This window comes from Saccostrea cucullata, unplaced genomic scaffold (assembly GCF_032062105.1).
Source record: "Saccostrea cucullata isolate Sc308-1 unplaced genomic scaffold, CSIRO_AGI_Scuc_v1 ctg5590, whole genome shotgun sequence".
Taxonomy (NCBI): domain Eukaryota; kingdom Metazoa; phylum Mollusca; class Bivalvia; order Ostreida; family Ostreidae; genus Saccostrea; species Saccostrea cuccullata.
The window spans coordinates 10,454-23,376 of record NW_026929484.1 but is presented as its reverse complement, the minus strand read 5'-3'; the positions used below and the strand labels follow the sequence as shown (position 1 = coordinate 23,376).

Here is a 12,923-nt window from a genome sequence, read left to right as displayed (position 1 = left end):
TACATCAGTATATGCATCAGCATATGAACTTTGATAAAATATCTAGAAAGTAATTTCTTTGAGCTCGATGGAAAGACAGATGGAAGGGTGGAGGACGGACATGACAAAAACTAATACATGTATTCCTAATCATGGCGTAGCATAAAAAACTTGAATATACATTATATGAGGATGTTTCCATATCAAGATTATACATGCAAATTCAAAGAATTGTGGTCCTTTACTTTCTGTGTTTAAGTGAATGGGATGCCATAATTTATGGCAGATTGTGTATCAAATATGCATCCCTATCATATGTCACTTTATGAAAATTAGGTCAAAGGGGGGAAATCATCGCATGCTCGAAATATTTTGTTGCAGGTAAAGTACATGTCAAATATGAAAGACCCATCTCTTTTCAATCAAAAGTTATATATATATAAATATATAATATAATATTTTTGAAAAGTAGGTTAAACTTCTACGTCAAGATCAGAAAGTCAAAAGTCATGATATATTTAGAAAAGACTTTTCACATGTAATATACATGTATAATTTAAATGCCATATCTTTTCTCTTTCAAAATGATTAATTTAAAATGTTATTTTTTGGAAAGTAGGTAAAATTTTGAGGTCAAGGTCTCACTTGGGTTAAAAAATCATAGTACATTTAGAAAGTTTTGTGGTAATGTACATGTGAAATATAAAAGCCCTATCTCATATTATTCAAAAGTTATGATCAAGGTTAAATTTATTGTGACAGATGCACATACTGTCAAAGATGGCCAGACTGACAGACAAATAAGATTTATTATTACCTAACTTACTATCTAAATTATAATTAGGCATTTTGAACTGTTTCACGGTTTACTTTATGTTTTTGCGTGATCATGAAACAGTGAACTGTTGACCGGTCCACAGAATGAACTGTTGACTGGTTAAAGCGTCATTGTGATATTCAAGCGTTTTGATGATCACGACATCACTATTTACCTGCTCTATAATGAATTAAATTTAAACAAAACACACAAACAATAAATTTATTAAGTATTACTTTAAAATAAAAATATTAATTTAGTCTTTATATTATGTATTCAGCTAATTAATAGACAAGTATGTGAATAAACAATTGTGAAAACTTTTTATTGATTGTTTGTGTGTTTTTATTCCAATTTAATTAATTATATAGTAGGTTAGGTAATAAAACACTTATTCAATGACTACTCGGTGAAACAGTCAAACTGTTGTCCCTCAGTAGTACGTGGGGGAGACCTGGGAAACTGTTGCCCTTGGCCTTCGGCCTTGGGCAACAGTTTCCCAGGTCTCCCCCACTACCTCGGGACAACAGTTTGACTGTTTACCTCGTAGTCATTAAATAAGTGTATAATGTTCCCTCCCTTTCCCCATATTTCTTAACGCAAATCAATATTGTGTTTTTATGTCATTTAATTGTTTGTTTGTTGTTAAACATCCCTCTCAGGAATTTTTCACTCAAATGGAGACACCCCCACTTGAAAAATAATGAGGACAAGTCGGATTTGAGGTCAACATTCATTTTAGGAGTTTTCAACCATTAAGACGTAAAGAGACAGGAACTCGATCCTTCCCTTCACCCCATCCCAGACCCCTGTTTATATTCATGACATGTATATGCAAACTACTGCTTGTTTTACATTTTTAAAAAAATATGTTAATAGCCTATATACAAATACTTTAATGTGGTCCATCTCTTTGAATGATTTTCATTCCTAATTCTAGGAGGATAGGTTGATGAATGAAATGTCAAGCAATCTTATTATTGATGCACTTTTATTTCATTTAATGCAGTCATATTGTGAACATTTCCAGTTAGAATCATTAGGAGAGTGGGGATGACCTCCAGGGGGTTCAAAACCTTTATACCATTAAATTTACATAACATAATAACACAAAAAGCGCAAAATTATGTATTGTCAAATGGAAAAAGTTTCCTACTATTTAGGAGTCACATAATCATTTGCCATTACTGTTTACAGGGACTGGAAGTGTATCTTGAGATCCCCCCCCCCCCCCGAATTTGCAGGACTATAATATAAAAAAGACTTTGGATGCCCTCCACCCTAGAAAACAGACACCACCATAACTTCTCCTTTTATTTGCTTCTCAGAAAATTCTGGTCTGGAAGTCCCCCCTCCCTCTCCGAAAAAAATTCTGTATTTTGTAACTGAATGTAACGTCGATAACGGGCGATAACTCTTTAGAATGTGAAATTCGTCTTATTGCAGCATCGGATGACCTTTGATCCTTTAAACTTTAACCTAACCAGTTGCATTTCAGACTATTTTACCCAAATCTATACCAAAACGTGTACTTACCGACTGCCATAGCTCCAACTTCATGAAATATAATCCAATTAAACACAAAATAATTCCAACTGACATACATGCAATGATGTGTACACAACACTAGGCCTAGTACTGCACGTGCAGTGCTATCTAAAAATGATAATGGTAAAACTAGTACTTAAGTTAGGTACGTGACGCAAGCCCAATGTGATGCAGGTCTTCAGATACATTTACAGTATTCACAAATTATACACAGTATATACAAATTTAATATTATTATTTACAAAAGATGTTTTATCTTAACTTTGCCATCTAGGCCTATTTCCAAAAACAGGAAAATAGGGTGTGTTTGCGCGTGTGTGTGTTGATGGGAGAAGGGTGGGGGTTGACTAAATTGATTGGGTATAAATGGTATATGGCAGCTTTCAAGGTGTTTCTGCCTAATCAAGTATAAAAAAGTTTGTACATTTTGGAAAAAATCATCAAAAACGCTTTAAACTAATTTGAATAATATTTGTTGTTGATCTATATGAGAAAATAGATTTAAAAAGTTTTAATTATGGGCCAAAAATTTACCCCCCCCCCTTGTTTCAAACCTAATTTACATCATTAATTGAATTCTGTTGTTTAATTTCAGACTGGTAATGAATTATGAATATGAAATACATGTACCTATAAGATCGAGGCCCATGGTGACGGGTCACATGTTCACTTGAGAATATTATGCTCAATTTGATGAATACATGGAGGCCCTATTATGTAAATTATTAAATTATATTGACTTTTTCTTTGGTAAAGCCTAATTTTAGAGGAATGTGCATTTAGAGGCAAACACCTTAGTGCGGGTATTACTGTCTCATGACAGCATCTAGTATTGAAGTGTACCTATCTCTCATCCGCAAATCCTGGATAAAATTATGATACCTTCACAGATCTTTATTACATAATGCCATTGTGCACCTTTTATTTTACCTTTTTCATCTGACACTTAATCGGGTCTTCCAAAGCAAAACTAGGCCATCATTTAGTGAGCTCACTGATCAAATTACCTCTAGGTTTATTTTGGTATTTTCAAAATCACGAATCAAACAGGGAGATGTGACTCTCGTGATATTCAGGCAAATTTCTTTTTGTTTGAAAATTGTGTAAATACTTTTTTTCATGCAATATCATGTAAATTGGCTTGTACAAAATGATGAAAATACAAAAGTTTTCTTTTCGAACTTTCTTGTGAATTTTTTCTTTGAACAATATTTATGTCAATGCTCTTCATGTACATTTCACATGCAAGTTATGTCAAAAGTCCATGGAATTTTATATTTTATTTATTCCTTAAGAGAAACGTATATCTATATAAGAACTAGAAGTGGTAAACTAACTTTAAGAATAACTTTGTTTATCGGTTATTCCAGTTTATGCCGTGCAAAGCCCCTTGCATGTCCTGTTGTTTGAAATTTGTTTTATAATGATGATTTTTCTTGGCAGATCTTGCCGATTGGCTTGCGTGATAATTTTATGCATACACGCCTTCGGCTTATTGCTTATTGTTAGAAAGATTTCTTTTCAAAATCGATCACTATTAATTATTTTTACCTTTTCATAACGAATATAGACAGACGCAAGAGGGAATTCGAGGATTAATTCTGACATAAATTTTTGTACAAGATCACGCAGAATGTAGCCATTGTAAAAAATAAAACATCTTTTGTAAACTGCCGTTAATTAGTGCTGAATATTTTTCTTATACCCCATTCATTAAAAAATATTTTTAATCGCCTGACTTCCAATTACGACAAATACAGCCGGTTTCTGTGGACGGTCTTTTTTCTACAGTTATCGCAGACGATATACTGTAACATTTACAAGTAACAAATAGCAGTGAAGATAGAAAATAAATATTTGATGATGACAATGTTTTAATAATCTACTTTCAATTATTTTCTGAAATAAAATTCAAACATATTGGAGTTTTCTAACCCGTGTGTGTACAAGGCGGGTACATGAAAGAGTTTGGCGTGCGACAAGGCAATCGTCTTCAAAACATGCAAACTCAGATTATCAGCTAGCACAGGTAGCTGATCTGTCAATCAAATCAGAAGCTATTGTTTTTTTTAATGATTGACAGGCGGTACATTATTGATCTTGAATCAGGTAAATTTTGGGGGCGTTAACATAAAATTGGGTGTTTAAAACTTAGAACACACAGGTTTCTCTAACAAATCTTCTTAACAAGAGAAACTTAAAAGTAAGGCGAGGTTTCCTGGGCCAACCAGGTTTCCAGCTGGTCCGGCTAAAGATTCTCGGGGGGGGGGGGGGCAGCGGAAGCTCATTGGTATCTCACATGTGTGATTTTGGGGTTAAAATGATACTTTAAGATCAGGTATCTAGGGTAGCTTCTGATTCACTGAAACTAGAACTTATGTTGAAGTGCATATATCGGTAAGTGCAATAAGGCATTGATCGTAAAGAGATCAAAATACATGTAGAATATTTTTCAAAAATCTTTCTTGGAAATTTAGAAACATTTAGTGAGGCATTTGCCTCGATCTCATTTCCCTCAATTATTTTATATTCAACGTGGCTGTGTGTATATGGTAGAATGTCCAATGTTCTGGAGATGATGATTTCCCATCATATACTGAAAAAAAAAACAGCACGTAAAAAACTTGATTTTACGAAAGCCTACAAGGGTCAAATAAGAAAATGAAGAAAGAAAAATTAAGTCGTAATAACGACTTTTATCTCGTTATTACGACTTTTTATCTCGTTATTACGACTTTTTATCTCGTTATTACGACTTTCTTAAGTCGTAATTACGACTTTTTATCTCGTAATAACGACTTTATTAAGTCGTAATAACGACTTTTTATCTCGTTATTACGACTTTTTATTTCGTTATTACGAATTTTTATCTCGTAATAACGACTTTATTAAGTCGTAATAACGACTTTATTAAGTCGTAATAACGGCTTTTTATCTCGTTATTACGACTTTTTATCTCGTAATAACGACTTTCTTAAGTCGTAATAACGACTTTTTATCTCGTTATTACGACTTTCTTTTAATAAGATTATTTTCAATGGTTTGCTGTTTTTGACCTTTCCGTATTACGGAAACTTATGACCACCTAGTAAAGTGGATTTATACATCAAACTGACAAAAGAAAACGAGTATCATCTGCTTATTAGGCACGTTGCAGGGCGGGGGGTGGAGGCTTCCCCATTATTTTCTCAAACATAACTTTCCTGCTGATGAAAAAGTTCAGTGCCGCCCCCCCCCAACACTTTTTGTAGCAATATAGCCAGGTACGGAAAGGAGTTGCCAATATATGGTAATTTGGTTATATATAGCACAGACTTTCACGTTGATATTTTGAAAGTTTTTGTCTGTGAACGAGGAATGTAAAAGTACATTTGAACAACAATTTAAACCCCTTTTTGCAAAGAAATACATATTAAATGTAGTCTACATAAGCATTGATAATTGGGGTTTACTGAGTAGCCCCCAAACATTTTTTTGTTGGTTTAGCCCCCCCTCCCCCCTTTAGTTTGCTTTTGACACGCGTTTATGTATCAGATATAATATTTTGAAATGATTTTAATCTTTTTTTTCCTTCATTTTCTAATTTGACACTTGTAGGCTTTCCTATGATTTTAATTTCCAAATAGCGTTTACGGCATTCCATTACTATATGCTTTCGTTCTGTGCAATGACATTTTTTTGTCACGAAGATGTAAATCATTAAAAAATTTAATTGCCCTATATTTGTATCTGCCCTTTGACCTTAAATGGGATAAAAAAACCCCTTTTTTCCACAATTCCAATTTATAAAAATAAAAACTAACAAATATGGTTATCAATATTTAAAATAGACCTGACTTTCTGTATATCACTTGTATATACACGTACATGTATCGAGACCACTTGCTCTAGGCATCGATATCTTTTTATGACCCTTTCTCCTTCCCCGATTATTTCCCTTGATAACATATAAATGGCCCGACATTGACATCAGTGGTCCTTATTAGATTAAATATTTATTGTATAACTTGTATTGTACGTTAATCTATTGATTAGGAGCTGTAGATATTCAAGAAGCCTTGGGTTAATTACTCTCAAAAGCCCGGATGTCTGGATAAAACGTAAGATAGACGATACCTTAAATGAACAGTTTTAAAGTATTTATAATGAAAATGTTGGTCAAATGCATGTAGAAAAACTTAACCTAGCTAGTAATGGCAATGAATCACAGGGAACCAAAACCTTCTCAAGAAACTGTGAAAAAACTGCAGCATATGTAGATAAACTAGACGTACTGTGAGCACTGAGCTAAATAAATGATTCCCCGCCTCCCATATGGTCATAATGGCAAGAACCATGTTTTACTCTGTGATACCCAAAATAAGTGTCAGATCAAAAGTAGTTTTAAAGCATTTATAAGGAAATGTAGATCAAATGCATGTAGAAAACCTAGTAATGTCAATGTATTACAGGGAATCAAAACGTTCTCATATAACTGAAGAAAAATAAATGCAGTATAGGCCTATGTAGATAAATGACCAATGGCATACGTTCATATAGCATTTAGAGAAGTCACTCTTAGCAGCAATGAAATTTTTGTATCATATTTATTTCATCATTGGACGAAATTGTTCACATTTTAGAATATGTAATAGTGGATAACACAAGTTCCAGGAAAGTGTTGCTACTTAGGGTAAGCTTATGAATAGTATCAGGTAGATTTGATATCAGTAATGGTCACTAAACAGCTGTATCTGGTTGTCCATACTACCATTACTGATCGTTACTTACCAAGGTCACATAGAAGGGTTAAGCAAACCTAAGATGATCTTTGTTTTCTTTAAAAAAATGTATAATTATTTCATAAAGTGACAAGAAATTAAACAGTTTGCTCTCACATGTTTGAATTTGTAAACAGTAATTCACAATGTCAATTTCTTGAAATGTACAGTGTAATTATATATGAAAACCTTTTTTAAAATTTTCATAAATCAAATTGATTCTTAGAAGAGGGATTTCTAAATTTAATGACATTTGGGCCTGTTTGAATAAATTTTATATTATAAAATAGAGAAAACAATTAAATATAAATAAAATAAAATAAATTAAATTAATTAAAAAATAAAGATTGATATGGTTTTTTAACTGGGGGTATTTTTGTGGAACGAACTATGAAATAAATTAAAAAAAAACATTTTCGTGCAAACTCACCAGTCATGTATACACGATGAGATTCAAACTATTGTAAATTGTAGTCAGTGATACTCTGTACTGAAAATAGGCTGGTAATGAAAATACAACATATGTGGCAGCCCTAAATTCGACTGTTTAGGCTTATGCATGGCTTTTTTTAGTCATTTTTACTCTTCTTTTTTTTTCTAAATCAGATAAAGTGAATATATTTGTGTGCTAGTCACACGGACACCTATCACGTAGAAACACTACAAGAAGCATGCACCAGTTAGCTCGAGAAATTCAATAAATATACGTGTTTCATATAATCAAAGACATGGAACTACATTCACTCTGCTCTCAATGATCAAATCATGCTGACAAAAAAACAAGAATATAAAAATTAACCAATTGTATATATTTTGTCACACATCAAATATGTGATGTTAACAAAGTGGGTAAATTTATAATGCACCTTGTGAAGTGGAAAAATAAGAAAGACTCGGGAGAAAATGGACTGATTTCAAAAAAGTTTATCACAGATTTCTTTGAAAGCTAATTATGCTTTGCATCAACCGAATTGCAAGTCCTCTGGTTTCAGCACTTATTTAAGCACATGGCAATCTGGTTTGCTACAAGTATATCTTAAACAGAAAAAAGAGGGCCTCTCATTTGAACATTAAAATGTTACTTCGGCTTATTCATCGAGTTCCTGTAGAAGTTATTGAAGTTTGTAACTATAACAGGAACCGGAAGCGCAATGGCTAATAATCCACACAACACTGTGAGGCTTCCGACTAGCTTTCCGAAAACACCTTTCGGATAAACATCCCCGTATCCTACAGTCGTCATGGAAACGACTGCCCACCAAAATGCATCTGGAATACTTGTGAAAAAGGTATGCTTTTCTGGCAATTCGGCATAATAAATAGCACCACCAAAAATCACGATGCCTATTGCTAGAAACAAAACAAACATACTAAGTTCCTGCATACTCGTCTGTAGTGTCTTTCCTAGAATTTTGAGGCCTTCCGAATGTTTGCTTAATTTAAAAATACGTACAACACGAAACACCCTTAGAACGGAGAGAATTCCGCCTTGGTTTCCTTGTTCACATTTCCAAGTGACTAAGAAAACAGTCATGAAAATGAAATATGGGGTTATTGAGGCCAAATCAATCCAGTTGATCATACTTTTCATAAATTTGAGCTTGGAGGGACAGAATATAAACCTCGCAATAAGTTCTATTACAAACCACGCAATACAGACGGATTCGATAATAAAAAGTGGATGGACAAAATTTGGCATCAATCTTGAAATGGCTTCACCGTTTTCAGAAATGATAGTCGTGTTCACACACTGTGTACCATTGAATACTGGAAGAGTTTCCACGCAAAACGTTGCTACTGAAGTTACAATAAGAACTACTGAAAACACAGCTAAAACGCGAGCTGGGATCGAGGATTCTGGGTATTCTAATAGTTCCCAAATTCGCCTTTGAAACGTTCCTTCAGGCATTTCTGGGATTTCATCAGTTTCCATGAAAAACCCTTCTTTCTTTTTATAGGAATTTATCACATTCTTTCCAAGTTCAAAGAATTGAAGCTCGCTAAGAAAGATATCACTTGGCACTTCAATTGGTCTCTCCAGTCTTCCTCCACTTTGATAGAAATATAAAATGGCAGGAAAACTTGGCCGATGGCGATCAAAAAAATATTCTTGTGTGCGAGGATCCCAAAACTTGTCTCTTTTTTCTTTATCTCCGAGGAGTGTATGTGGCAAACGATTTAAAGTCCGCATCTGGGTTTCGAACCGCATTCCACTCACGTTAAGAACCACTCGATTACAACCCTCTTTTGCACAGTCGTGGTCCTTTGTCAGTTCATTGCTTTTGACGAATTCCTGAGTAAGGTCCTCGTTTTCGTTAAAATCGACTTCGTCATCAGTAGCCTCGTTATCACTGCTGGGAATTATTTGGGATCCCGACCCGGCGAGTTTATACTTGAACCAGCTGTGCTTAGAGTCGTTAGAATTTGACCGGTGACGATGTCCATACACACCGGGACTCAGATGATGGTTCGGTGGTCTAAGACCTGTTTCGTTGGTAGTATTTCTTGCCACGAAATGCATCTTCAACCAGTTCTGAGTACCACACGGCTATAAATTCTTAGCCTCACAAAACCGCGTAATTATTCCCGAGAAATTCATTGATAATTTACGTATAAAATTTGAACTCTAAAGTAGAATCTCCACCTCTGTTATATACTGCTAAAAGTTTAATACACATGAAAAAATATTTAAATGGTCACATTAATCCCTCACTTACATTTAATCCAACGTCACGTGGTAAAACATGAAAGAAGATTAACGTTAGTTTTTAACTGCGTTAAATAACGATTTATTCATGGGATAATCGGTGTAAAAATTTAATCCAAGAACAAAGCAAATGCGGCAGCCCCCCTCATTTTGGTCCTGTACAGATCCTGATAATTTGACCTTTCTTTAAGGTACACACAGGGTATATAACGATACAAGGGACCAACAGACACTCTTTAATTCCTTCACACATAGTAAACATTTAAGTGTTGAATAAAGCAATCCACTACGATACCTTTTGTTCAAATTTTTGGACAACGAATGTGATTGAAAAATCCCATACTCTACTCGAGTGCAAGATGAATTTAAATCCAGTAAATAAATATGGAACGTAAGTAAAGGGTTATTTGTTAGACTACAGTTTGTCCAATTAAATGTATAGTTCCTAACTAACGGAAACATATTTAAAGCCCAGTGAAAAGTCCTTTCAAACAGTTTTAAAACTCGACGGTTACTTCGTTTTATGTCGTCTCTCTCAGTGTACAGTCAACGATAGTTCAGTTCAACACGAAACGAAATCAAATCACAGTGTTTTCCCTGACAAATATTTTCTGGATGCTCCTTAATCAATTGTATTTTTCTGTTCTACGTGTACATTGCACCAGAAACGCTTATTCTGCACAGAAACATAGTTCAATTTATTCGTCGTCCATCGTAAAACTGTAAATTTTCAACAGTAAGCCAGCATACATGTCGAATCACCCAAATTCTGCTAATATATTGTTAATGACCCCAAAGAGCCTACATATTGTGGTTCTCAACTAGAAAACACATAGGTTATCCCCGTTCGTAAGTATACACGCGACTCTGGGCATCCCAAACATGGCCTAACGAGCCGGTATATCGACAACCAATAGACACAATACATGTATATATTCCAAGAGTTTGTGGATCCGTTCAGGTGAAATAACTTGGACATACACTTATATTAATAACTAGTGCTGTTTCATTGACGTTTTCTTTTACTGACACTTTGTAAGTAATATCACTAACCTAGCAAATATATACATTTTTTAAATTTGCATAGAATCATATAACATTGCAATGTGCATCTCGGTACATTTTATTATGTAATTTTCATTCAAAACTAGAGGTACTGTGAGCACTGATTTCACCCCCCCCCCCCCCAATGTGAATATAATGACAAAGTCCATATTTTGCTATTTGAGACCCAAAATAAGTGTCGGCTCAAAAAGTGAAATACGAGGTGCACAATGACAGTATATTAAAAAAGAATATGTGAATGTATCATTAAATCTTATTCAGTGGTATAGAAGAAGTTACGGATGATGAGAGATGGGTACCCTTCAATATAACAGAAAGAATGGTAGTGGTCATGTTTTATTAAGGGAAACCAGCAATATGTATCGGATCAAAAAGTTAGGAGGCCAAATGGCACTATGTAAAAAAGATTCTGTGAAAGTCTCATTAAAATTCATTCAGAGGTATTTGAGGACTTGTGGGTAAGAGATGGGTACCCAAAGCGGAACACAAGAAGCGAAGGAAAGCTAGACAGACGGACACCCAATCACTATATACCCCTCTGCTTTTCAAGCGGGGGATATAATGATTACAAAATGTATGGACACGCGACTTATATTGCTTTTATTATTCCTGTCAAAGGAAAGAATGTTACTTGATGTGTGGTCATCATAAATATGATGATATCAGCTCAGTCATAAATCGAAAAAAATGGCCTCTGCATGATTTAACTTTTATTAAATGAATAAAAGTGAATTCAAAAACCTAATTTATCTTTATTTTCGCACAGAAGGGACAGTTTCATAAATCATAAATCATATCAGCCCTTTAAATCACAAATTAATCTAATACGACCAACAACAGTTCATTGCTAAAAGTAATTTCGATCGATTGAAGGGATCATAAAAGGATGTTATTCAGTTACAGAATAACATTTCGCACCGTTAATTCCTAGTCAAATCAGACTAATAGAACCATACATAACACAAGCAACTCAATCAAATTAGATACTTAAATGTTAAAAAGATATTAAAACTTTTTTTTTTTTTTTTCAATTTCAGCACCCATTCGATCAAAGTAAAAAAAAATATATATATTTAAGCTTCGAATTAAAAAAAAAAACTTTTAACTTTTTTGTACGTTCTGTGAAGTATTTGTTACCCCCCAATTTTTATGATAAATTTAATTTTCATTTAAATAACCAATAAATGATGACATTTTTTCTAGTAAGTATAATCAACCAATCAAACAATCAAAAATTCATTCATTCATTCATTCGATCGATCGATCGATCAATCAATTTATCAATCAATCAATCAAAAATTTTCAGTAAAATAATTATAATGAGATAAGTAAACTATTTATGAGAAAAAAAGTTTTCTCATAAACTTTTAGAACCAATAAAAAAATGACCACATCAGTAAGTTGCCATTTCTTGACTGGTAAATTGTTATAAAAAATATATTTAATCTACATATTGACATGTGCTTTTTGTGATTCCGTACACAAATGCATGTTACTGTCGATTCACACCAAACCCACTTGGGATCGCGGTTACTGGTTCTTATATAACAAATGCTCCAGTGTATCTGGTCTCAGTCTGTCTAACGAGCACCGACCTCACAGAAAATATGCAATAAAACAACAAGTATCGCATTAATGAGCCACACGACACGCTAATTATGATCGTGAGGGTCACGGGCTGTCTGGGAGATTGCTATTACTGGATCTACTGAGTACCTATAAGATATATTATGGTTATTTTGGGGTCAAAGTGTGGGTATCATGTCTTAGACTAATGAAATTTGACTGTGTCAGCAGACATGATTATTACGTAGCACACATCAATTGACGAAAACATAATATTGATTAAATTAAATTAAATTGATTTAAAGACGATTTGTTTACGTGAAAAACAAACTTTTCATAACACAAAAACGTTTTTCTTTAAAAAAAAAATTTAACAATACAATTCGCGCCTCTTAAAAAAATTCCAAGGTATGAAAATGAACCCATATTTAAAATTTTAATGTGGAATACTTTCTCGTGATATATAATCGAATCGATAAAA

The 12,923-nt window shown here is 33.7% G+C and overlaps 1 protein-coding gene across 1 annotated transcript; it reads right to left on the bottom strand.

The window, feature by feature from the left end:
- Window positions 1-8,181: 8,181 nt before the first annotated feature.
- On the bottom strand, window positions 8,182-10,277 carry LOC134280993 (potassium voltage-gated channel subfamily A member 1-like). Its single transcript, XM_062763447.1, has one exon. The coding sequence runs from the start codon at window positions 9,623-9,625 to the stop codon at window positions 8,183-8,185; it is 1,443 nt and encodes a 480-aa protein (XP_062619431.1). The 5' UTR covers window positions 9,626-10,277; the 3' UTR covers window position 8,182.
- Window positions 10,278-12,923: the final 2,646 nt, after the last annotated feature.